The 27795-nt window shown below is 40.6% G+C and overlaps 1 protein-coding gene across 1 annotated transcript; it reads right to left on the minus strand.

The window, feature by feature from the left end:
• Nucleotides 1-806: 806 nt before the first annotated feature.
• Nucleotides 807-27795, minus strand: hdac7a (histone deacetylase 7a). The gene is made up of 25 exons (XM_004574953.6): nt 27514-27795; nt 19314-19507; nt 19085-19175; nt 18319-18439; nt 18046-18140; nt 17407-17529; nt 17061-17170; nt 16360-16461; nt 14677-14848; nt 14092-14297; nt 13523-13726; nt 13026-13251; nt 12548-12681; nt 12279-12399; nt 11492-11541; nt 10847-10954; nt 10265-10320; nt 9690-9777; nt 9458-9577; nt 9267-9364; nt 5308-5426; nt 4817-4950; nt 4220-4301; nt 3944-4082; nt 807-3831 (listed from the first exon to the last, which is right to left on the minus strand). The coding sequence occupies exons 2-25, from the start codon at nt 19458-19460 to the stop codon at nt 3789-3791; spliced, it is 2889 nt and encodes a 962-aa protein (XP_004575010.1). The 5' UTR covers nt 19461-19507; nt 27514-27795; the 3' UTR covers nt 807-3788.

Consider the following 27795-nt stretch of genomic DNA (forward strand, 5'->3'; position numbering starts at 1 on the left):
ATTTATAGATGCAAAAGTGACGATATTCAGATAACAGATGAAGTCCTAAGTTTTAAGCTAGTGCTAGCAAGTTTGATTAGCAATCAATTACCAACCATAACAACCATCTGAAAGGTGGGACTTGAAACTAAGTGATTTAGTATTTTTAAATGTCTCTTATCAAGTGACACGTTTTCGCTGTCAGCTACGACACATCCTCACAGCTTAGCGACACTGACATGGCATAGCAGAGCCTGACTTATCCTCCCATTTTTCTCGCTAATGGAAACAATAAGTTACAAAACAAACAGAATGCTGTAGTTTGTCATTTCCTTTGTAATTAAAGGAAAGTGTTTACTGAGCTAGCAGACAAAAGAGCCTTAAGCATCATTAAGTTGCCCCCTGCTGACTGTTAGAAAGAATGCAAATTTAAGGTACTTCCATTATTTTTTTACTTTTCTGACCTAGAAATGTCCACCTTTTATATACAGTATTTCAGATTTACTGCACTTCTTTTAGAAATGCAATCATCAGATTGAGTGGGGGCAATCAGGTCCGTCAGCTAAACGCTACTTTTATTATCAAAAGTATATATATTATCAAAAGTGATATTGCATGTATACACTTATTAAAACTTGTATTAAATGGATAAACAGTTCTAGCAGATCTCAGACTAAATGAGTCCATTATGTTCATAATTTCTGTTTGTCATAGGTGTATTTTCCTTTCTTACGATGGGTCTTTTCGTTTTCACAGTCTAGTGTATACTATTAGTGTTAATTTCTGCAGAAAAAATAACTTTCTGAAAAAAATGACACGGAAAAAAATCAAGGGCTTATACTGGAAATTATTTTTTAATCAAGAGGAAAAGACAAAAGTACAAAATAGATAATCTTTCTATACATACAAATGGTAGGAAATGTAAGAAAATAACATAAGTAAATAATAAAGAATAGTATGAAATAAAGATTTCAATGTCATGTTTAGAGATACAGAGTTACTGTACGTCCAGTTAGTTAAGAGTTACCAATACACATACTACTGAATGCATCAAGGCACATGTGCAACGTGTATTTTGGTCTTTGAGTTACTATTTACAGTGTCTTTCTTTAAGAAGAAGGTACAAATTACATAAGTAATAAAGGGAATTAAGAGCGGAGGCAATACTGGCCTCTACATAAGACCAAAAACACGAGTATAATACAAGAGAGGTCATTTACAGAATCACAGACAAGCAGTTTAACACTTGCAAATCCATGCACATTATGTACTAGTGTGCATGCAATAACAACACACTCTCTCTCTCACACACACGCACACACGTCAGATAACGTTGACTTCATACTTTACTTTCTTTTAAGAAAGACGCAGCATCGCGTTTCAATGCTGCCACTTTGCTGTCGAGAATACTCTGGTACTCTACAAGAAAGACATACCAGCTGCATTTATTGGAGAACAACGATCCTCCGTGCAACATTTTCTCAATAATTCCTGTTGAGATACACGTGTAATGCAGCAACATTGGGATAATAAAAAAATTTAAAAAAGGAAAAAAAAATACATTTTGGTGTCCACTGTAATTTTTGTTTAAGGTAAAAGCTCCGAGGCCTCCTGTCGGGCAGAGTGTACCCAGGGTCTGATTAAAACAAATGCTTAAAGTTTATTTTACCCGGATTTAAAAAAATGATTCTTTGTTATTTATAAACATCAAAATCATGGAATACAAAAAATCTAATTGTGCTGCTCAATCAATCAAATCATGGATGTAAAAAAAACCAAAGAAAACTTTTAGACAAAGCTAAAGAGTGACTGCACTGATCAGTTAAGAATTCTAGTAGTTATTCGCTGTTAACAGAGGTCTGAACTTTACACTTTACCTTCAAAAGCTCAACTAAAAACATTAGTACTGGTCATCAAAATGTGAAACTGGTCAAACCTCATATGATGGGAAAAAAAATACTTTAACAAACTAGATTTTGCTACAAAATAACCTAGAAGAAAAACGAAGAAATACAGTCTTGGACTTTGACTGTTTGGAATGCCGAGCCCTTTATATGCTTCTTTAAGAGGGTGGTCCAACCCCCCCCCCAAAAAAAAACAAACGTCAAATGATTGACAACATGTCAATTAAATTACAAACATCAGCTTAGATGATGGACTGACGTGTTGTAGCGTTGTCTAGGCTGATTGCATGATAACAGTTTGAATGAAAAGATTCTCACAATGAAGTTCACTTCAACATAGCATTCATTTCCTTAATTAGGCTGTGATGGATTATAGATAATGACCTAAATATTCAACAAAATAAAAAAAAAAACAAAAACAAGTCACTGTACTCATTAACCAAATCAAACAATTTACAAAAAGACTGCATATGTGATGTTCATCCAAATCCACAGGTTTAAACGTTGTTTTACAAAAGTCAAGTCGCTGCGGGAGCAGTATCCATACTGGTCCTTTGCAGTGCTTCAACACAGTCCCATCACCAAGTGCAGGCTGTTTTAAGGCAATTTTCTTTGGGTGATGTCCTTTAAGTGCATTAACAGTATTGCTACTACAATAGAACAATACAGTGGTCCTCAGTGGTGCCACGGTGGAATGAACACTCCTTTAGTCTCAAATATAAACAATAATACACAGTATTGAATACTAGTGGTACATCGATAGTTTGTCATTGCTGTGTGTGTGTGTGTGTGTGTGTGTGTGTGTGTGTGTGTGTGTGTGTGTGTGTGTGTGTGTGTGTGGGCTTTTAAATGCACATGAATGTAAGACACTGAACAGCAGTAAATAATAATTCTGCTTTGAAAATATTGCCTACTTTCAGATGAATTAAACTCTACAGTATTTCAGCCCAGACGTGTCCACAGTCAGTCAGAGAACATTTAAGACATCTCAGATGAAGAGTGGGAAAAAGATAGCAAACAACATTTCATCCAAATCTTCAAAAAACCTTTCAATTATCTACAGAGAGGAGAAGTTTGTTTTTTTCTTTCCCAGAGCTTTGGAATTTCTCATGGTTCACATTATGGAATGAACAGTGCAATAAAACAATGAAGAACTGCCCGTTCTTTCTTTGTTTTGTGTCTTTGTTTCCTCTTCTTTGCTTTGTCGTCTTCTTCTAGTGGTTAAATTGTAGGTAATGACATCATTATAGCAGACGCAGCAACTAGGTCTCTCTTTTTTTTAAATCTTGTTTCTTAATGATGGGGCCACTTCTTCATGGTGCTACGTTTGCATCGTGTCCATCAAGCATATACGCCTTTACCTGATGGTATACAGTAGTTTTGTTCTGCATTGTTTTTCATCCCACTCAGTTCGAGTCTGATATGAGAAGCAATGTGGCAGAAAGAATTTATGATCTGAAGTTTCCCTCTGATGTTGGTATTAAGGCAAAGGTAAGGCACCAAAAACAGCTGCTGGTGCTCAAAGAGGAATCAGAGCTCATGTCCACTTCTGATTTTTGGTCTGATCCTCAAAGGTTTGTGGTAACAGGGCTGTGGCCCTGACAATACGCACACACACACGGTCCAATGTCAGTAAGAAGACATGAGAAGACTATTGAAATCAACTTGTATTGCTCTTTGGTGAGGTTTCAGAAGGTTACTCAGCTGCTGGCTTCAGCTGAGTGGTTGAGGTGCTCAAAACGGCGGGTCTGTAGAGGTTCAGCATTGTGTCTCAGTTGGCCTGCGTATGTGTGAAGAAGGTCGGGGCTCAGTGGCTTTGAAAATATGTGTCCCCTTCATGTTCATATGACAACACGGGAGATCTGAGGCTTCTGAACGTTCTGCGAGGTGATTGGTTGGGTTTTCCTACATGGAGTCGCTGTCATGTTCCATTGGCTCATCAGGGAGGCTGGAGGGAAGTGTGAAAAGCACATGTGAGCAGAGACCTGGGAGAGTTTGCATCAATATAAAGGAAGGAAGTGGGATTTTTGACTGTGTGTGTTTGTATCCATGCACTGTACCTCTTGCTTGAAAGAACTCCAACAGAGAGCGAGGCCAAAGCCTTGACAGCATCCGTTTCCTCACAGTCTCTGCTCTGAGCAGCCATGTATGACAGACCCACTGATCCACTGTAGGCCTTCACACTCTGCCAGTACTGACCTGCAAACACACAAGACGTAACAAAAATGTCAAGCGAATTTCAACATTGTAGTTTTGACATCATATCCACTGGTTAAGTGTTGATTACAACTGAAATAAAAATGCAGAGAAGAGGATGAAACATAAGCGCTGCTCACTTTGTATCTGTATGACAGTTTGTAGGGAGCGGACTGCGTTAGCGTTGGGCTTCTGGAGGAGGACATCTTCCGGCAGCGGTTCCTACAGGACAAACACACAACAAAACACCATCTTTAGAACCAAAATGGCTACGACAGTATCATTTAATTTCTACAAATTGAAAAGACATTATTTATTTTTCATTTGAAGCTTACACATGCACAAACTGGTTAAACAGAGAATGTTTCATTAGCCTGCCTGTTTTGCAAGACCTTTAAAAATAGTCTTAACATCCTGACAATAAACCAGAATTCAACTGACCCTGGAAAGAATTTCAGCACTGATCATCTGCTGGTAAAGTAGGACTGTGATCAATTCTGTCAAAACTTGGCACTATGTTTATTGAAATGGAAGCACCACTTCAGTGAGCACATTGTGGTAGCTGATCCATGATGTGACGAGTGACACTTGTACAAAATGAAAGAATAACGAACTCCGAGATACACTGTCCCTACCAAGTCCCTCTAACTGTAGTAAAAAATGGGACACTGTGCTCCAGCTAACTGTAAAAAAACAAAAAAAAAACAAACACTAGTAAAGAACTCCATTAGTCATACCTGTATGCCCAAGAGTGAACTGACACAGGCTTCAGATGCGTCACAGATTGCTGTGAGGTCGTGACCTCCCTCAAGGGCCAAAACCAGACGGCCTCCTGCTAGAGACATCAGCTGACGGGTCAGGAAACCAAAACCTGCGGCGAACACAAACACGCACACAGAGTTGTTAACATTAAATGACAACAAAGCTTAGCAGGTGAACTGTTGCAATTTCCAATAGTCTCCAAAAACAAATGCATATTTTCATCCGTAGATCCTCCCACAGCAACATACCAATTACTAATTACTGTAATTATGGTAATATCAGCAGTGAAGCAAGACACAGTAGAAGGAACTTGAATCCTGCTCTTTTGTTCATGCTAAACATGAGCTTCAAGAAACTCAAATATCTTGAGACACTCAGGGTCTTAACAGAAAGTTTCACTGTCTCCTGCTACAAATAAGACAAAAGATAAGGCCAAGTGCAGTCGGCGGTGGGAAACTGTTCTTACATTTGGCCGAGACCTTGTAGCCTCCTAGAGGAGCGGGGTTTCCCTCGGCGGCGTCAAACCCGGCTGACACCAGAACTACATCCGGAGAGAACTCCTGAGCGATCGGCATCACCACAGACCTGTATGAACACACAGAGTTCATAATGACTTCAAGGGACTGGGAAGGGATGGTTGTAGGGGACTCTGCTGGTTTCCAATACAGTCTTCAAAGGAGTGTGTAATTTTACTCAAATATCTTGTGTGTTTTGTACTTTTGTGTCATTTTCCTGGCTGTAACATGCGCCTACAGTTGTTAGAAACACATTGCTGTCGAGGAATAGGACAATAGATTCTGATGTGCACATTTGAGCCTTAATTATAAAGTTCAACAGGAAACTGAGTCACTGATTGATTTGAAAAATCAACACCATTGACAAAATTAACACAAAATGAACGTGAAAAACAAAACAAAAAAAACGATATATTGACATCACCACTGAAACATCGTGGGGGAAGTTAAGTTGCACTAACAGGACACAAAGTGATGAAAAGCAAAGAAGAACCAGCTTTAGTCTCCATCTCTGTTGATTCAGTGTTTAAATAAACTGCTGACAGAAGCACTTCGGTGTGGATTCATTTCATTAGGGTGCTTATGAAGACCGGCCCTAGCATTCAGTGAAATATAGCCGTTTTCAAACACAACTGGGCATGTCCAAACTGGACACAAGACAAATATTTACCATTAAATCTAAAGAAGTCATTAACATGACAAGTGAAACGACGTACTGGCTGATCCCAGACTCAGCAGCCCGAGCACAGCTGACAAAGAACTATTGTTTCCTCTGTGGGAGAAGCTGCAGAGCTCGAGGAACACAAGCCAGCTCAACAAAGTCATATTGTTGTTTTGTCAGCTCTTATACTCGCTAACTTCTTTGTGGATTTCCAATAGATGAAATTGTCCTTAATGCTCTTGTTGTTAGGGAAGAAAGTAGTACTGTCCGGAGACGGGGAGAAGCTCGACTCGATGCTGTCGGCGAGAAGTTCAAAGCTGCAGCGTGCGAGTCTGTTTCCCATTAGAGGCTTGTCACTCTCCTCACGTCATTGACAACACAGGGAAAAAGAGGAAAAACAGTCCATCTGGGATCCATTTACCTTCATTATTCTGCCTGGGGACTTTGGAGACCTCCCCTCCTTCCCCCTTCAAGCACACGCACACACAGACACAGAGGCGCACATATCCAAATGCATACTGCTGACATGACTGCGTGCAGATGGACAACATGAGCTCATAGAGAGAAATAAGGTCGCCGAGATAAAACAAACACATTCCAAAATGAGCGTGCACGTGCAAACACGCACGTGCACTGATGCAAACGCACATCAGCGGTGCTTTGATTCGTCCAAAAATTGTAATTCATAAAGCAGGCCTCAGCTTTATCACACCGATGCAGATATGAATCAAAAGCGTGCGCACACTCCTCACTCATCCCCACACGCCTGACCGCAAAACCCAACCCCACCTCCCCTGTAGAGCCATTAAAGCTGCCACGGTCCCCCCAGAGAGAGAGATTGCAGACAAACTAATGGAAAGATGGAAGAAAGGAGGGGAGGGCAGGATTGGGGAGAGGAGGGGACGGTTATTAAAGATCAATCAAGGGAGGACAGGAAGAGGGCGAGAATGTGTGCTGGGTGGTGGTGGGTGAGGGTTGGGGTGATGGAAAACTTAAGGGTGGGGAGGGTGAGTGAGGGATAAGGTGAAAATACAACAAAGCTCCCCCTCTGCAGCTAAGCGCTTGCAAACTTAACTCATAAAATGGATTCTATTAAACAGCGCCGGCACTTTGTGTTTTTCCACAAACCCTTCGATGCTTTCAAAAAAAAACTTTATTAATTACAAAGCGCATTCATAGCGCTTTAAATGCTGGGTGGCTGAGTGGTGAGGGAGTTGGGGTTTTTAAAAAGTTTTTCAGGCAAAGCACCTCTCCATTAGGGCTTAAACAGGGATTATGTTGACCTACAGGCTAATCATAATAGAATTATAAACATTTGCTTTCAAAATAGCTAAAAAAATACTTCCAGCTAATCCTCATCAGGAAATCCAGCACAGTTATTTATTTATTCTGAACACTGTCAGAAAAATGAGCTCACGGCTACATTTAAGACGTGCAGGCTGATTCGATTAGCCTGACGTTCTAAATAAAGATCTACTTTTTTCACAATAAGAATAATTCAAATATGTAGTAAATCTACAGTGGTGTTGAATGGGTGGGTCTCAAAATCGGTGCACCATACTTCACTGCACATGGAAGAAATGTGAGTTTCTGAAGTTTTGCAACTTATATACGAAAAGCTCACATATTAGCATCAGTATTATTTTGAATAACTGAGAAGGCAATTATCTGAGAAAGCTTTGATGTCGTGATCTTTTGTCCTCATGGGGCTCCAGGCAGAGTGAAAAACAGAAAATTACTTAGAAGTTCTATTAGGTCCAGATCTGTGTTATGTACTAAAGATGATACTCTGAAGCAATTTCACTGTGTCCACTGCAGATGAGTCAGCGCGCTCCTCTCAAGTAAGATCTGATTACTTTAGAGACCCTTTCAATTTAATTTTGTTAGTGATCATATTTTTTTAAAGAACTAAGTCTGTTTTAAATCTGAAAAAAAGAGATCAGTATTTTAATCATGTTACTCTAGAAGGTACAAACATCCCAGATAATCAAAAGCGTCCTGAATGTTAGGGACGGCATTAAAACACTGAAGTCAAGGGACCAAACCTCAATACAAATGATCAGAAAATAGATCCACCGGCTTTAAAGGGAACAAAATTTCAAACTGAACTTACAGTAATGTTTCTCTTCACACTCGACACAGAAGTATTTTTGTCACCATATGCCCTTGGAATATAAGACATGCTCTGACTATCAATGTGCGGATAAACCCAAAAATCCAAATAAAACTAAGAGCCAGTCCTAAAACAAGCACTTTTAGAAATGCTCTAGAACTAAAGGAGCACTGCATAAATAAAACTCACACAGAGTGAGCTTGTGTATTATGGGGAGTAAACAGTCAGAACTAAATATTTTGGTAGATCACTGTTGAAGGCGCACGGCTATTTTGTCATTTCCTGAGTTTCCGGATTATGACCGATCCACCTGATACGTACTTGAATATGTTTGATCTTACGTGTTTGGGTTTAAACATTTGTGGACATGCATATATGCAGAGTTCCCCCACTTATGTCTTTGAGCTCACCACTGTGCCTCTTTTCCAGTAACCACATGGTTGCCAGTGTTTCCTTGGGGCTTGGAAGCACTAGACAACCAAAGAGCCCACAAGACTGAAACTTTATTGGTGCTAAACTCCCACCGATGACAATTATCCAACCCACCAGCAGGAAGTAACGGTTTGCAATCTGTCAAACACAAGACCTGGAGACCATTTACTGTAAACCATCTGAAGTTATTGGAAACAGGGAGGGCTAGACACATGCTCTCCAAATGACAAGGATTATTAATTACGCAAGAAGTACGTCAGAGGTAGCGGGGAGCTGAGTCTCTGATCGACTTCAGTGTTTCAGTTGTGGCTCAGTTTAGAGGAAATGGGAGAAATCTACTGATTACACTTGTGCTAAATGACACTGTCCTTATCAATCAAAACTACTGTCATACAGGAAAAGAGAAAATACCTATAAATGTTCATTCTTTCTACACTTTGATATATTTCCAGTCTCCATGAAAAAGCTAACGAATAAAGAACTCTGTGTAATAAAGCATGGCGAACGCAGATATTTCCATGGATGGCGCAAGAGGCCAATGGAAAGTAATGATGTGAATCATGTATCTTATTCAACAAGGCAACCTTCATTCAACCCAACTGAACATTTAAGAGAAATATTTCAGGGAGGTTTCCATCACTATATTTTAATTTGTCACCCATTTAGCTGCACTGTGCTGTAAACGCAGCCAGAGTTGGCTCTACCTGAATGCAGCGAGGTATTCAGCATCTCCCATGGGTGGGTCCAGTCCTCCTGTCCACGCCACATTCACATTAAAGCCCTCACCAGCTCCAGATCCAACCTAAACGCCAAATAACAAAGACAATTGATGTCATTCTTCTCTGATAGCATTACTCTCTCAAAAGGGAAGCAAACAGTCCTGGATGTCACCTACCTCAGCGGGAGACCCACTGCCGGGGAAGAAGTTTCCGTCGTCATAACGATGAAGTGAGATGTAGAGAACACTGGGGTCGTTGTAAAATACTTCCTCCGTGCCATTACCATGGTGAACGTCCTAGCCACGGCGATGAGGAGAGATTACTTTAGCACAATAGTTGCCACAGTCATGTTCTAAGGGGATGGGTATCACACAGTAAAATGAGGCCACAGTTAACAGGAAGTCTTACCCAGTCGACAATGAGGATCTTGCTGACGCTGAGCTTGTGTTGGAGCTGTTTAGCAGCTATAGCTACAGAATTGAAGTAACAGAAACCCCTGAAAGACAGAGACAGAGCCAATGTTTAAAGACAAAGAATATAAAGACTTTAATCTTTAACTGACAAAAAAGTAAAGGTAATTGGTTAATGAAAAGACCTGTGTGATTTTGACTTTTGCCATTTCCTTATTCTTGGTTTCAGAGACATGCAAGGTGTTCAGTACTAATACAAATGTTTAAAAGAAGGTATCCGACTGGTCTCCAAATCATTCTGAACCATGAAAATTGTCCCTAGCATACAATCAGACAAACTATATTTACTCTTTAACAGGGTAAAGAGTCCTGCAAAAGTTATTGATGCACAAATATTGCTTAAAAAATTAAATTAAAAAAAAGAAAAGAACATCGTGTAAACAAACCCCCACCACAAAAATATTATATTCTGTCAGTTTTTTTTCCTCTTTCACAATCATCCACAGAGGACGTGCTGACAGCGCAGTAAGAACAGGAAAACCAACTATGACTCACACACAAACACACACTTACATGGGATTGGAGGGGTCTGCATGATGCCCTGGTGGTCTGACAACAGCAAAGCCATTCTGCAAAGAAGAGATAGATGCCACTAATTAGCATTGTGACATGGTAAACTTTAACAGAGCTGTTCAGAACCTACGATCTTTGGCACACAAGACTAAAGACTCACGCGTGCCCAAAAAGGTACAATGCTACTGTCAAAAACCCTGCTAGGCTCAAGCTAACTGATAGAGGTCACGTAAGGAAGGATGGTTTACATCAGTGCTCTTTGCATTTATAGGAGTGAAGTAGCTTTCTGATCTCTTAATAGATCATTTTTAATCCCAACAAATGTTATAATTTTGGCAGTTTGTACTATTTAAGTGTAACATCTAGCTTTGTTAGCTAGCTCTACTATACCAGTGTAATACACTGATGCGGTATATTATACACTGATGCGGTATATTATATGCGCAGGTGACTACATGTCGGAAACTACTAGTTTCCGACATGTAGTTTTGCAAACAAAACTACATGTCTGAAACTAGCCTGTCCATCTGTGGTCTGTCTCTTTCACACAGCGTTAGATGACTGCAGAGTTTTGAGTCTCACCTTTAGTTCTCCTTTGGCCACTCTGAACGCCAGCTCCACGACACTTCCTGCTGCCAGACGTGACGCCGTGGAGGTGTGCGACTCATTCCAAATGGTGTCATTATCAACCTGCCGATCCAAAAATACAAATGATCAGTATGCATTGAAGGAAGCATTAAAAACTACACAGTTTATGTCGCTGCTGCTGAAATAATCTCATTTTTTAAAACAGAATCTCCTGCACTAATGTGACTCGAGAGTAAACATGTCACTTTTCTCTCCCATGTTAACACAGATCTATATTTACAAGTCATTTTTCTTTCCATTGGCTTTTTTCTCTCTCCTCTGTTTGTTCGCAACCTGGCATAACTGCATTTGGCTCAGACGATGAAATCTAAGGCATTCCTTTCATCCCGGGTCCTGGACATGTTGTTCTCATTAGTCTGAGTTGTCATGGTTCGACTTGGACTGTCAGGCAAATGTTAGCGCAGGGCTGAGCCAGGTCTCTTTTCCACTCTAATATATTCTCTTTATTTCTGTCTGTTTTGTAATATTCGTGTCTTTGCTGCTTTTCTTTGAAACAGTGTTGACTTTCATTATTTCAGCGATTGTGGCATTTTCTACGGCATTCATTAAGTCTTGGTGTGTATTGTTGGTTTTTCTTACCCCTACACCGCCGCATGGTAACATCACAAACATCCTTTGAGACAGGATCCCTGAAAATCAAAGAGAAATATACATTTTTATTGTGCATTCATACATTTATTAGAAGTAATTGTTTTGTTTTTTAAGCTTGTATAATCCTTTTATGTCATGAGGAATCAGGCATATTGTGATTAAGCTATCATAATGCCATAAATGTCATTTTTGTGTATAAGACAGCATACACAAATACACGCTTCCAAAACACATTTATTTCATATAAATATTTAAAGAGAAGTGCAGAGTGTTTGTCTCCCCCATCTGGCAGTGAGAATAACTGCAGAACTGAAAACTTGTTTTTGATGATAAACTGTTTTTGTCCCTGCCATTAGATTTTTAACAGTTTAATCCCTCAAAAGACTTATACATGCCTGATCTTCATTTAATATTCTTAATTTCTTTAAAATCTTTCTACCATTTTTCCACTGCTGATGCCTCCAAGCAGCTCCTAACAAACTCTGTCTTCACTGCTATTGTTGATCATCTCTCTTCAGCTCTGTCAAACCAGCCTTTACTGGTTTGAATAAAATTAATCCATTTTGTCATCACTCGATTTAAAACCCAAGTACGCTGCCAAATACAGAGAGATCTGACTGGTTCTGATAGGCATAATCAGCACTGCATGAACTCATTTGGCAGGGATTGAATTCAAAGGACGTTTTGTGGATAAAAGTATAATTTCTTTCACTCTAAAACCCTTGAAATTACTCTTTGATGATTCTAAACACAATCAATATGAGGTGAAGCGTACCAGCCAGTTTGCGGTTATCCAGTTTGAGCCTGTTGAGCGGGTTGGTGCCATATAGCAACACGTGACGCTCCGTGTGGACGGACTGCAGCTCCTCCAGAGTGGCTTTACGGCCGCGGATACTCTGCAAGACGAGCATAACATGCATAAAATGATGATACATTCGAAATCAATATCTTATTAATAACAATAATGATACCTGACTAACCATATCCTGTGTGTGTGTGTGTGTGTGTGTGTGTGTGTGTGTGTCCGTCCGTCCTGTGTCATACCTCGCACTGTCCCTTCAGGCCTCTCTCCTGTAGTCGGGACCAGATGCTCTGTATCCTCCCAGCATGCTCTGGGTGACTGCTGTTATCTCCACAGGTACACTGGTGTTTCAGCATTTGAGAGTCATAGACGAGGCCTGTGTACAAAAAAAGGATTAATAACAACATGTTAGTCGAGATGGCCATTTTGATAAGAACTGCCACCAGTAATCACACACCCACTGTTGCAGATTAACCACTATTAACTGAGCATGCTCCTCACTTATGATTTTTGTCAACATATCAATATAAAGATTTACATTTAATAAAACACAACTAACTCTCGTGAGTAGACCAGCTATTACAGCACATAATTTGTGAAACCATCTGGAAAAACCCTGTCAACTGTTTGATAGATCTGACATGTTATACAGCCCCAGCCTAAAAATAATAAAAATTTGTACACAGAAGGTGCTATATGCATTAGAACACTGTGACTCACCAGTGGTGAAGCGTGGCTTGCTGCTGGTGTCTTGTGCAGGCAGACTGAGGGTTTTCTCTGGCAGAGTGAGAGAGGTGGAGGCTGGGGAAGACTGCGTACGGAACACGGGGCGATGGACGCCCAAGCCACCAACGGCCCCGCCGCCTCCACGCAACACAGGTACTGCCAGGGTCTCCATTTGTCGGTGGAGCTGCTGCAGCTGCTTCTGCTGTTCCCATAGCAACGACTAGTGGGAGAAATTGATAGGGAACATAGATAAATCAGATATACAGTCTATAGTTATCAATAATAAAAGAATAAAAAGGAGAAAAAGTTAAATTACACAAAGAAAAATGTTCAGTTGCTACTAATATGAAATATGCAGATGCCAGTGTTAGGCTGCCATCTACAGGACTGGATGATGAAGAAAAAATTTCCACAGTTGTGTTTTACCCAACTACCTGTTTGTGTTTGTACAAGAGTGTGTGTGTGTTTGAAGGTAGTCTATGTTTCCAAACCTGATTAAGTATGAGGGCATGCTGCAGGTTCATCTGCTCCTCTTGTGTCTTGGATGCTGATGGCTCCACTTCCCTCAGCGACTCTGACCGCCCTCTGCTGTGATAGGCTGGCTCCGTGGGTGACGTCCCGCCACCGTCCTCTGAGTCCATATCCTCAGAAGGTATCTGATGCAATCTGGGCTTCTCACTGGACTTGGACATCAGCTGTACATGGACATACACACGTTAAAGATGGATTTAAAAGTAAAAAATGTTTGTGAATCTGTGTTCAGTTCACTTTAATCCATTAAAAAGAGAGAAAAAAAAAAGAACGGCTCAGAATGGCTGATGTCGCAGGTAAAGTGAATTTAACGAGTGAAGGGCAATGAGCTGTGACAAGAGGCTTAATAAAACAATCTCAAGAAAGGCTCAGCCTCCCCCACACCCCCCTTAATGACAAACCTGGGTGTACCTTTAATCATGTTTAAAAGGTTACAGGCAGCCAGTTTTATCAGTCTTGATGCAAATGTGGCAAAGAGGAGATCATGTATGATCTCAAACAGCAATGAAAGGTGCACATGTATTCCTACCTTGCCCAGGTGTGTCTGCTGTTTGAGCCTCTCCAGTAGTTGTGTGTTGTGCTGTTGTTGTAGGAGATGTGTGTGAAGCGCGTGGGGACTCTGAGGAAGGGGTTCTGAGCGTGCTCTGCTCAGGGGCTTGTGTGATTGAGCACCTCCAGCAGACAGGTGGTCCAACGGCTGCGCAAACTGAAGCGGAACGGAGTCTAGGCCTTGAACTGCCAAGAGACAGGGTGATAAAGAGGAAATTCACTTGCGTGAAAGCAAAGACATACGTTCAAACAAAATGAAAAGAAAGAAAAGTTACTCAAATGAAGCACACAAAAAAGGTGAGAGATTAAAAATAGTCTGAAAGTCAACAAAAGTGCATTCCCAATGTAACCACCAGGTGGTGCTGTAACATTTCATTCACTAAAACTAATAACAGGGTTACACAACTGTCAATACCATGGATGTGCATATTTTGCAGCGTTGTGCTTCTGTTTTAATGCTGATGTAGTTTAGCAAATAAATCACACATAACATTAAAATGAAAACTTTTCAACTGTGAACTGCAGAGCTTTTGCCTCAACACTGTGGATGAGTGCAGAGTCTCACCGGTGAGTAGCGGAGTGCGGACCAGTCCAGATGGCTCCAGGATGATGACAGGTAGGTGTGGGTTCATCTGCCCTGCCTGATCTTCTCTGCTGAGGGGGAGGAACACTGAAGAGCCGCCGGCAGTGACCACGGGTACTCGGCTGACCTTCAGCGAGGACAGCTCTCCTTCAGTCTGCACACACAGTTGAAAAAAAACTTTGTAGTCACAGCAAACACACTAGTTTACGTTCAACACGGATGAATTCACAGGACAACAAATAACAACACACATTTCATTGTGACAAACATTTCTGTGTTGATCAGTTCTGACGACACTGATGTAAAGCGGAAGTGACATAACCGCCTAAAGTGTCTTTTAATTTCATCACGCTGTAATGTCAGAAAGCCAGAGTTTCAGGTCATAGTGAAACAGCAACTCCTGAGAATCAAGCTTCCTTTAATTGACTTACTTCCTTTGTAAAACAGGATATGTGAAACAGAGATTATTTCATTCACTTCAGAGAGATTTTGAAGTCACTGTGATGTGACTTGGGTTAATTGTAACACTACAGACTGCACTGCACAGTCATCTCAACACTCAGATTTGAGTCTAGATAATTTATTATAACACAAATTTAATAGTGCAAACCTCCGCCAAATCAGCTCACTCTCTGCGCAGCCTTTACTTTCAAGGACACAGTGAAGTATTTTGTATATATCTGTTTTGTTTTGTTTGTTCTCTTTACATTCAGAAGTTTGGAGTGCCATAAGAACAAATACAAAGTACAGGCTTTTGTTATTTGCCTTGCTGAAATCCTTTTTAATATACGGTTTATAATATATTGGGATATAGTAAATATATAGCATTCATTTTACTGTTAAGTTTTTTTTTAATGTTTAGCAATAAATAGCAAAGGAAAAAAAAAACCCTTATTCAGAAACAGTGTACATTAATTTTTTTACCTTAATGTACATAACAAAGTCATAATAATTAATATGATATTTAGAATCCTTATATAACATTCCCTGTATGCCTGTATGTTGTCAATACAAACTGGTAACTGGAGTGGTTCTCATGTAGTGCTTTTCTACTCCTACCTACAACATGACTTAGTCACCCCTTCACATCCAATCATAAAACCACTTTTTTTCCTATGCTTTCTAGCTAACAGTCACACACATCGACACTCTGATGGATGCATCAGAGAGCAACATGTGGTTCAGTATTTTGCCCAAGGATACTTTGGCAAGCAGTCTGGAGCAGCCAGGGATCAAAGCATGAACCTTACCAGTAGTAGATTAGTTCCATCGCCTGAGCTACAGCCAACCCTAACCCACCCACACAAGGAAATTAAGAAACATAGTTTTAAATAGCTCTATATCGCATTATGACTTTTCACCTTCATATCAATCTATTGTGAGGTCAGAGGTCAAATGTGTCACGATATTTAAAACTTCAATCACAGTTTCTATGTTATAAGGCTTTTTGTCACTTTTTGATTAACAAATAATCAAGTTGACCTTGAACAGATGTTTAACATGAAACTGCTCTACACCCCTAAAAAGTTCAGTCAGAATTCATCCAAAACCTTTCGAGATGTCGCGTTTACAGACAGAATGACAAAATGACACGCACACACACACATAAACGCTACCAGAAACATAACTTTCTTGGCAGAGGTAAGAAATGAGTTCAGTTTTTACCCTCGAGTTAGCCGGTAGTCCCAGTGTGATGGTGGGCAGGGTGGAGGGACTCTGGATGGTGAAGTTAGCTAGAGTACCATCTCTGAGCAGCAGTTTCTGGGCCTGAGAATACCAAACATAAACATGATGTAAAATTGAAATCCAACTGAAACTGTGCTGATGAAAATAAACTTTCCTAATCTACACCATATGTGAAAAAAACAAACAAACTGATTTTCACATTTTAAACCAAAGCTGGTATACTGTCTAACATTTTCTACTGTTAATAATAACTGAAAATGTTATTATTTAGAATAATTTCAGTCTGTTTTGAGCTACTCTACACCAGCATGGTCTAATGAAACCTAAGCTAATGTTTTGTCTCTAGCTGCCTCTACACTGGGAAATCATGAGTCAGACATTCGCAGCAGGTGTGACAGAGGTTGCTTTGTTTTGACTTTGATGATTAAATGAATTATGTATAAACAGCTGACAAACAGTGTTCCCATACTCTTATGGATTTAAACATATCATTACCCAGCATCTCAGCAGCAGCCAATGCATGGAAAACAACTTTTTAACCCTGCTCAAAATGCCTGTTTTACTATTTTACTAAAACAAGTGTGAAAATAACTTAATATCATTACGTCAACTTAGATAGAGTTAATACAGTAAAACTGAGAGGACTCAACAGCACTGTGTGTGTGTGTTTCTTGTCAAACCTCATGTGAGAGGCCGCCTGCAGATGGCAGCAGTCCATTCTCATTAGGCAGACTGTCGTTAGGAGAGCTACAGCCAGAGACTGGAGTGCTGCTGCTGCTCGGGGACGAGTCTGCAGACAGACAGACAGAAGGTGAGTTTGATATTTGACTATGAAGCTCGATTGTGTTTCAATCACATCACAGCAGATCAATCAAACAATCATGTACAAAACAAACAAACAAGGCAAAAAAACAAAAATGAACAAATGAAAAACGTTGCTCGCATCGGTAATAATTGAGAACAGCTTACGGCTACAATAATGCAGCGCTCTTATGTATTGCTGCATTTGTGTGTCTGTAAGGTTACCCAGTGTATCAGGAACTCTGTGCTTGACAGTGGGTGGGGCACTGTCTTTGCGGGTGAGCGGACTCTTGCGGGTATTCAGGTGTTTCTTCAGCTTGTTTTTCACCTTCAGATTAGGCTCCGACGCTAGTGAATAAGAGATGAACAAAGGAATATTACTTCATGCTGTTTGCTGACTGCAAAAGCTGAAAATGAATCAATTTCCATGTAATGAAATCCCAAATGTTCACAATGTGTCATAACAGGAAAATGTTAGTGTTACCAAATACTTAATCCACAGGAACTCTTACTCTCTGGACTGAGTAAAGATTATTCAGTAGTTTTTGATAGAAAGGTTGGAGACAACCTTTCAAAATAAACATATATATATATATTTTATTTTATTTTTTTAAACAGATTTTGATTCCTCCGGTTTTGGCATGAAGTCAGGAGCAGTGCAATATTTCTTCCCTTCTGAAAGAACTAACTGAAGTAAATATTTCACTTTGCTATTTGAATGATAAATGATAAATGACCAGGCTGTCTTCGGGTCTTTCACGTCATAACTCACTTTCACTTCCCTATAGTGTCAATTCATAGCTTCCGCCATGATATGTATTCGTCAGATTTCTCCTTAATAGGATTTTGCGTCAAATGTTTCACCTGCTCTGCGCAGCGGCGTGCCCTCTGGACCCTCATGAGGGGGCTGCGTTGAAGAGGAAACAAGAGTGGGTATGCTAGGGTCAGGGCCCAGCTTTCTGCAAAAAACACAACATAACAACAATTACACATCAAGCCATTCATGTAAACACCTGGTACAGCTTTACTTCAAATTCACGATATAAAGTGCATTTAAAGAATAACACTATTATTATGATGTGACTGTGTTGTACACTTAGTGTTTTGTGTTCTGCTTGTTCACACATGCTGCGTTACCTGTATTGGACAGGAGGTGCAGTCAGAGAGTTAGCGTTTGTTCTTTCCAGCTCAGCCTTTTTCTGCTTCTTAAGAATCACCTCCTGGAGTTTCTGTTTCACTAAGGAACTTGCCACCGCGCCTGTCAATCAGCCACAGCAACCAATCAAATCCACAGAAACATTTACCAGCTGTATCAGCATGAAGGGAGGAGCAAGCCCTGCCTAAAGCACAGTGTTCACAGCTAGACATTATTTGCATAGTTGTGCAGGAAATAAATACATAAATAAAACGCAAATACTATACATGCATGTATGCTTCCGAGTGTCGATGCATTTGTGTGCAATGCACTGTGAAGTCACCGGTTAGGCCTGAGACTATGTTTGCTTCCATTCTTGTGTGTAAGTGTGCACACCGAGGTGGCAGCTGGTGCTAGGAGTGATCAAGTCAATATTGACCCAGGGACTTTATGTGCCTGGATGCAAAACTATATTTATCTCCACTTTTTCAGGTTATATTTAGATCTCACTTCAAAGAAAGCAGCTTTGCAATTGAAGAAACACTGTGTAGCAAAGATGAAGATGATCTCTTGCAGGGACTTTCCTCTCTGGCCATGATTAGTACTCTGGGCCATAATTATTCTTAAATTTGTGGAAATGGTTTTATGAAAAGTGAAAAAAATAAATAAATATTAGCTGGAGTCTTGTAGAGACCTGTAGAGTAGCAAAGTTAGAGTTTAATTTCCAATTTTGTGTGTGGGTGTGTGTGTGTGTGTGTGTGGACTCACTCTGTTGACTCTTGTCTTTGTGCTTTAGCTGCTGCAACTCTTGTTGTTTCTCGTGATGTTCGTGCTCTCGCCTCCTTTGTTCCATATTAAACTACCCCACCAAACACATACACAGATTAGCAACATTTATAAAGCAAAAAGTCAGGTAAGACTGCAGTGTAATAAATATATTGTACACAAGTTTTCCCAAGAAGTCTTTTATGGTTTTACTCAGTTTTTTCCCCCTTACCCGGATTTGCTGGTGAAGCTGTTGTTGGGAGAAGGAGCTGCGAGGTTGTGGGGAGAATGGTGAAAGGTGTAAAGGCGGGTGCAGCGGGGTGAGGAGCACCGTGTCCGAACCAGGGCGCATCCCCCGCTCTCCCACCCTGAGATCCATGGGAAACAGCAAGGATGTGCGCGACACTGCCACTGCCACTGAGGAATCTGGGAAAAGGCAAGGATAAAGTGAAGAGAGAGAGACAGTTTGCCCAATCCTCAATGAGGAACAGTTGATGCTCTGTGGGAAGTGCTGAAAAAACAAACATTTAGGATTTCAAGGAGCACATGGGAGTCGCTATGAAGCAGGCTTTATATAAATTGCTTTACAATAAAAACGGAAAAGCACAAAATTATTTGGGCCTTCTAGATCTGTGCTTGAAATAGCTTTCAGGAACCTTGGGACAAATTACAACAGGATTTGAAACTACAGCAGTGAAAGCATGAAAGGCTCTTCAGCAACTACCTAAGCTGATGCCCAATGCAGTACACCAAGACCCAAAGTGAAGGAATAATAAGAAACTGACACAGGAATCAAGAAAGTTGGGTTTATGTAAACACAACAAGTAGAAACAGCATTCCTGAAGCATTTATGGCATCTGTGTAGGTCTTTCATTACCAACACTCACACGACACACACACACACACACACACACACACACACACACACACACACACACACACTTCCATGCTTTTTGCTGTTGGGATTATCTGCATCGCACAGCTGAGTCAATGGGAAAGATTGCCTCACCCAGTGCTAAAAACAAGATCCAGGGAGGGAACAGCTTGGGAACAGCTTGGGGGTGGGGGGTTTCCGTCCATGAGGCACACACAGACACAAATGTCTACACATGACTAAAAATAAATAAATAAATAAAATAATATACAGTGGCTCAAACCAAAAAAGAGACAGAGCTGTAAGCACATATAGGTATTCAAATATATCTCACCACACATGTGGATAATGCTGCAGCAGGTGACACACATTCACCTGCATATGTCGGTTTATTTATTCACACATTTGAATAACCACCCACGCATAAACAAGCTTTCCGAAAGCAAGCAGGCACACGTACGGTAAAAAACATTTACACACAATCACGAGCTGCACACAAAATAGGCTTGAGTAAATACCGATTGCACAAACCTGCCTAATGCTTAAACTTGCATGTGTGCACAAACACGCGCACGCGTGCACGCACACACACAGCACAATGAAATAACTTCATATGACATCATCTTGGGTGCCGCTCAGATGTCGGGCTGCAGAGTGTGAAGTAAATGTCACTCACAGCGTGGCCTGGCCTGATGCCAATAGCAGCACTTGACTGGATATGGGCAAAAGGGAAATGAATAGACGCCACAGTCTCAGGGGAATTTGTAAAGTAATCGCCAAAATTAATCTTATTTGTATTCGTGCAAACAAAACGATCTGCTTCCAGTCTGAAAAACAAGACCACCTTACGAGCCAGGAGCCGGTGGTGGTCGGGTAAGTCAAACAGCTTTCACCAAGGAGACTGCAGCTCGAATCCCACACTATCATAAAAATAAATATTTTTACACTTAAGCTGCCTTTTCTCTCACTGTTTGGTTAGGTTTGAGAAAAGATTGTGGTTTAGGTTAAAAGAAGTCCTTTACCGCATGTCTGACAGCTACTACATTTTGTAGGTTACCTCAGTCACGAGTCCTAACAGAGGAGTTAGAGAAAACACACTTTCAGTTTCAAAATCTTGCTGCCCTTCATGAAATACAGGACCATTCATGTTTATGTGCACCACATAACGTCAAGCAAACTGCCTGAGGGCCAGAAACTCACCTTTAAAAGCAGCCAATCCAGCCCCTTTAGTTGGCCTTGGAAAATGTAAAAGATTTAAATAAAGGAGGGAAGATTTTTCTTGTTTTTTTTGTCTGAACTTTTAATTCCGTCCGAGCCAGAAGTCTAAAGTTTTACAACAAAACTATCTGGTTAAGCCAAGAAGCTGTGCTGATGCTTTTTTAAAGTTTATTACAGTGACCGCAGAATGACTGAAGATGGAAATTTAAAGCACCATGTTGACATTGTGCATCTCACGCTGATCATCATTCGCTTTGTAAATGGATGATTTATTCATTGTGAATAATTACATAATGTGCATGGACTTCTTCAGAAGGTGACTATTTTTACAATCTGCGACAAGGCTGGGCATGAACACAACAGTACAGAAGACAGATGATGTCAGTAGTGCTGTGTCTCCTAGAACAAACATTAAACCTCACCTACTGTATTAGATTGTCAGTACTCTTCCTCCATATTAGGCTACAAATGCAGAAAGACATCCCGAATGCCGGCCGTGGCTGGAATAATAGAAATCCCTTAGCAAACACACACATTCACAAAGACACAGGCGGCTATGCACACATATTTTCTTTAATGACAACACAGAATAATAACGTCATTATTCTGAGGAAATGTAGAGGAGAACATGCTCGTGCAAGGAAACAAAGGCTGGCACAGTACACACACACACACACACACACACACACACACACACACACACACACACACACACACACACACACACACACACACACACACACACACACACACACACACACACACACACACACACACACACACACACCAGTGTCTGTCACCCTGCTCTCCTGAGTTATAAATAGCAAATGGCACTCTATTCCAACATTTACCTACATAGACGTCTTTGTTTCTACAGGGAAACCACAATCTCTCTTCTAGAGTAACCCAGTGATGTCACCTGCAGCTTCTAGTTAGTTGTCAAAAAAAATTAATTAAAAACAAAAAAATAAATTAAAAAAAACACAACGAAGATGTCCATGAAATGCTGACCCACACACACACACACACACACACACACACACACACACACACACACACACACACACACAAAACAGCTTTCTCTTATTAATTTCAAGAGTTTGGAAAAATCCTCATTACTGCCAAATGTTGCTAAACTTGCTTGTCTTTATGAAGAACTTACAAAACATGAAATCACTTGGCAGTAGAGCGCAATTATCTCAGCAGAATACAATGTAAAAAAGTTTTTTATAAACTTGTTACTCCCTGATGTGTAATCTGTGTACCAAGCTATAACTTTATTTGACACTGTTGATATCCAGCAGACCTCTAAGGAACGTCTGTTACATGTTACTCTGCATTCAAACTAGACTGACCAGGGGACTGGAATCAGTTGATTTCCAGCACTCTTGACCCTGACCAGACATTGTCCGGTAAGCCCATGTGAACGGGAGTGCAGGACACACACACTCACAGCCTCGCACTGACATGCCGTTAGCGTGGAACCTCACTGTGAATGAAGACCCAAAGTAAACGCAACCATCCTAATATCTGGTCTTTGTCCTTTAACAAGATATAAACATTTGCCAGTAATTATTTAAACACAGGACAATCATTTTGTTTTTGTATTTCGGGGGGTTGAAAATCGTGTAATTATACTGGTTTTGGTACAAACTACTGCATTTCTAGTATTGTGATGTGCTTACATTGGAGTATCCGGTTGTTCAGTGATGACGCGACGAATCCTACTTCCGGGTCTAAAGTAGTCTGCGTTTAATATGGCTTTTGTGTTGTTAACATGTTTAATGTTATGTATTTTCTTCTATTTGATCTCAAAAAGCTCCTAAAACAGTCAGTGATCACTGTTGACCTCCCTCGGCTTTTATTACCGCTAATCATTTATTTAAGCTCAGTTTTTAAAACCTTAGGATGTAACTACAGCCCAGCCCATGCAGCAGTATATGAATGACTAACCTCGTATTGTGGATGGATTATCTCAGTTGTTCTCCTGGCTGAAGTTTGGTCCTTTTACAGCATCCTGCCATGCGATTACATTTGTTCCTGACCACCGAGAACACTCACGGTAACTTTTATCGAGTGGAAAAAAAAAGTTAGCTTGTTTATATTATGCTAACGTAGCTGTGTCGCTAGCGGTCACGCAGCACATCATTATATACCAGCTAGCCCAACTTCAGTAACCCTACAAACGTTACTGCTGTTTAGTTTTCTGTCTTCATTTATGCTGGAAGTGATAACAGAGCTGTACGTTTTAATTTGTTTCCAAAACCCCGCAGTCAGGACATGCTATATTGTATTTAGATAGAAGCTAGCGAGCTAACTCCCTGCTAACTTCTAACTCCGTTAAATGTCATAAATTCCGTTTTCATGGATGCCTGGATGTTAAACTCAATTGTTACACCTGGTAGAGCAGAACGCTGATCATTTTATTAAAGATGAAAGACTTTAGACAGTTTTTCAACTCTCAGTAATGCCACAGTGATCGTTTGATATATGGACCTGCAGCGGAGTTTAGACCCAGACACGGCTAGTGACGTCAGACTGAACAACCGGATAGGACTCAGTAGTCATCATGGTTGAATGCCTCATGAGCTGCCCATGAAGCCAACATGACTTTAAGGCTAGACACCATGTAGTGGTTTAACTTCTGCAGGCACATTTAAATCATTCAAAGTCTCTCTCTCTGGGGCCTCTCCCAGTAATACGAGGCTCTGGTGTTTTCAGTTCCCTTAAAGAATGGCATTATGTTACACTTCATTACATCTGCATGTTGCACTCAGATAGAAATAACAAATCTTGGCCTTGTGCTTATGATTGCATGTTGATTTTATTTAAAAAGCACAGCTATTTTCTGCAAATAGAGCTGGGAATGCATGTGCTAAAATAACATGCATATCATGCACACATACATTTAAGCAATAGGTCCTTTTTCGAGCATTAGTAACATGATACTCATGAAAGCCAAAGAAAGTTGAGAAACTAATTTTAAATTTATTTTAAAACCCCCACTGCATTTGGAACTTGATGGGTTTTATGTATTTATTTGTCCCAAAGTTCCGGAGGAGTACCAAAGAGGTTATGTTTTTGGTAATGCGTGGTAATTGTGTGTGTGCCATTCTTTCTGTGTGTAAACATGACAGTTTGGAAAGAATTCTGGGGTGTAGGGCGGGGTCATCTTAACTATCCATTAAAATATGACTTTCATCCATCAAAGTCTTCAAGGTCGACTTAATGATTTATTTGAGAAAAATGTTTACTGAAAGCCTGATAACTATGATTTTTAATAGCTGACCCCAAAAATATGTTATATCACTAAAGGAAGTACAGTCAAGAGAGAGAATGTGCTGTCTAATTATTTGGAAATATACTGAAGTAGTAAAATACTATATAATAAGGTCAAGTTATTTATGTCCAGTGAGACACACACACACACACACACACACACACACACACACACACACACACACACATATATATAAACGATAGTACTGTTTTCTTAACAGTAAATACTGCCCAGAGAGTGAGCTGTGCTTCTTGTTAATGTGTTTTTTTTAGCCTTACACTAAATCTGAGACCAACATTCAGAAAACAACGTGGTCGTGCATTCAGCATCGGCAGACTTTTATACTAAAACAAAACGGTGCCCACATCTTCCAGTCAAGGGTAACAAAGTAACTACTCTGTGTGTTTAAATGTGCACAGAACTCCAAGACTTCTTGTTGCCAAGATTAAAACTTCAACATACCTAACACTGTAATAGGTTACGTTTTATTTTGAAATTTGGATTTAACGGTGACACACAGCTAAGCTCTTTGTGAAACAAAGACAGACAAATTCAACTGAGAGGTTTACATTCAGTGAGTGTGTTTGTGCGAGTGAGAACGTGTGGGAGTGTCAGTGTGTCATTATGAAAATTACCAAGGGTGCAGTACGATACTGCTCGCCTAGTTGCAGAAACCGTTGGGAATGTGCTGAATTATCAGGCAGATTATGTAGATTAGGTGCATGTCCTCAATGAAGACAACATGAAATTCAAATGGGTGCGTCCAGATGTGTGTGACTGATAGAGAGAGACAAGGAGTCCTTTCCACAGCAAGTGATTTTGGGTAATCCCTTACATCTGAGTCCTCCCTTCTTCTATTCTTTTATTCTGTACTGGTGTACAGCTCAGTCTGGACTGGTTTTACAGGTAAGACAAGGATATGCAAAGGCCTCTCTCTCGTTCTCTCCCTCGCTTGGTATTTTCCTCTCTCCCTTTCTTCCTCAAAACCATCTTGTGGAGTGGAAAATGGGGCGAGAGAGAAAAAGCCGCTGCAATAAAACTGAGGAACACTGGAAAGAAAAAAAAACAACCCCAAAACAAAACGAAAAAAGTACAAGCAGACAAGAAAGGTGAAGAGGTCCCCTCTCTTTAACACCGTGTAGATAAGGCGAGTTATTCTCACTCACTGAGAGCTGACAGCCAGAATAGTGCCACAAGTGAGAACCACTCACTATAAAGTCAACAATCAAGAGAGCACACAACCACTTTGTGTCTTGTCACACATCCAAATATAGTTAGAACTCCTTCTCTTTTCTCTCTGCTGCATGCGTGTGTGTCTAAATCACACTACACCTTTTAGAGGCACCAGCTAATTTCAGAAGATAAAAATGTCATTACCGCAAGGTATCTGTTGAGCTGCAGGCACAAAAAAAGACTCCAATGCAAATTAGGACCTTTCAGATGAAGGAAAGAATAAGCACAGTTAACAGAGGTTCAACGACATTCAGAGATCAAATCAAATCAAATCTGAAAGAAGGCTGCCTTTTGACTCCGATTTTCGAGTCTCTCTTTAAGCCTGAGACGGCATTCATCCATGTTATTACAGTGCTTTTTCAAGCTTATGTAATAGAAGAATCCACCTGTGTTTATAATGTGGAGTCAAATATGATCGCGCACACACTCTGAACACCTGTCAAACCATTGTGCGCTTAGTGTGATGGTATTTGAGGATGTGCGCGTGAATACTTGCTCCATAGAATTCCTGATCCAAGCCTGCAGCATGTCTTTGGAGCGCTTTGCCAAGGAAAACAGTTCCAGTTTCATCCAAAGCAAACAAATGCACGATCAGACCCATGGGGTTTAAGCCTGGCTCTTCTTAAGTAAGCAGCTTCTTATAATCTGCAAAAACTAAACTAAAATAACACACTGCAGCAGTTATCGGAAGCAGGATGAGAAATGGTCAGCTCTTGAAGCCACATGTTGACACAAATAGAAGTGGCTTTATGAAACTTTATGTCACCATTTTCTGATGCAATGTAAATCTGGCAAATGACAGCACTTAGCAGCGTGACTTTTGATCTATACTAGGCTACTACTAGAAATTCCCTCGATGCTAAATTGCACACTCGTGCAACGTATATTCCTGAAATCCTACTACTTCTCACTTCCTTATTTGCCAAACCAAAAATCTGAACTTTATGCTGGAAGTGCATTTTAAACCTTCCTCTATGTTGCTGACTCAACCAGAACCATCCATCGATAATAGCAGCAGAAAACTATGTCAAAGGCAGGTTTTACTGCATAGTATTGCGGGCACATGGAAGTTGAAGTAAACGCTAAAAATCTCACATGTTGATTGATTTCATTCGATTAATATTGCCACCATTCCCTCACAGGAACCGCTGGCACGTGCAAACAACCAGAGCAGTCATCCCAAAACCATTTAAGTGTATAAAAGGTGTGTGTGCATGTGTGTGTGTGTAACAAACAGATGGGACTGCAAGTGTGTGGTTATGTCAGTATACGTGTGTGTGTGTGTGTAATAGAAGAAGGTTGATGTATAATGCACTGAGGGTCCAGTTTCCCAAGTCCTCAACGAGTTTCCATAAACATCCAGTGCTGATGTGTGTGAGATCAGCAAGAGCGCACACACACACACACACACACACACACACACACACACACACACACACACACACACACACACACACACACACACACACACACACACACACACACACACGTAAACTGTGCTGCCGCTGTTAAAAAAAGTTTAGTAGTAACTGTCGAAGCACAGTAGTGCAGTATCAAAGAAAAGTGAGACACAGGGCTGAGAATTAAACAACGCAAGAAAGAAGCTCTTTAACTTTCTGCACCGCTCTCTTTAATACACAAGCTGGGCTGATTGAGGTCAGTCATCACACTCTCAGACGCACACATCACAGCAGGGTTCTAGTGCGCGGTATCCAGTGAATTTCGTACAAGTTTTCCCTCACCGTACTCTCTCTTAAAAAAAACCCAAACTGTCGCATGCACAAGTACACACATGGAAGTAACAATAAAAAAGTCAGTGGCACATACCCGTGTTTGTCTTGTAAATATCCGGCAATGTGAAAGCCCCAGTAGCACTTCTGCCTCAGCCAACTCACAGCAGGATCTATAATTAGACAGAGAGCTCCACTCCCCTCCAGTCATCTTTTACTGTCGGCCACATCCTCTTTTTTTTTTTCTTTAACTCCTTCTCTTTCTTTCCTCCCTCCCTCTCTCTGCCTCTATTTGGCGAATCTCTCTGACACCAGACTGTTCATTTCATCATTTTGCTCACACTCCCTCACTCACCTGGAGCAAAACAGTCCTAAGAAT

The sequence above is a fragment of the Maylandia zebra genome, linkage group LG20 (genome assembly GCF_041146795.1).
Source record: "Maylandia zebra isolate NMK-2024a linkage group LG20, Mzebra_GT3a, whole genome shotgun sequence".
Taxonomy (NCBI): Eukaryota; Metazoa; Chordata; class Actinopteri; order Cichliformes; family Cichlidae; genus Maylandia; species Maylandia zebra.

What these genes read in the sequence shown, in the direction of transcription:
- hdac7a (XM_004574953.6), bottom strand. Translation starts at nt 19,460, where the DNA reads ATGGATCTCAGGGTGGGAGAGCGGGGGATGCGCCCTGGTTCGGACACG. An exon ending in GCAGTGGGTCTCCCGCTGAG is followed by an intron (nt 9,365 to 9,457) that starts GTAGGTGACATC and finishes TTTGGCGTTTAG; the next exon opens with GTTGGATCTGGAGCTGGTGA. An exon ending in GGAGTTCTTTCAAGCAAGAG is followed by an intron (nt 3,832 to 3,943) that starts GTACAGTGCATG and finishes ACTTCCCTCCAG; the next exon opens with CCTCCCTGATGAGCCAATGG.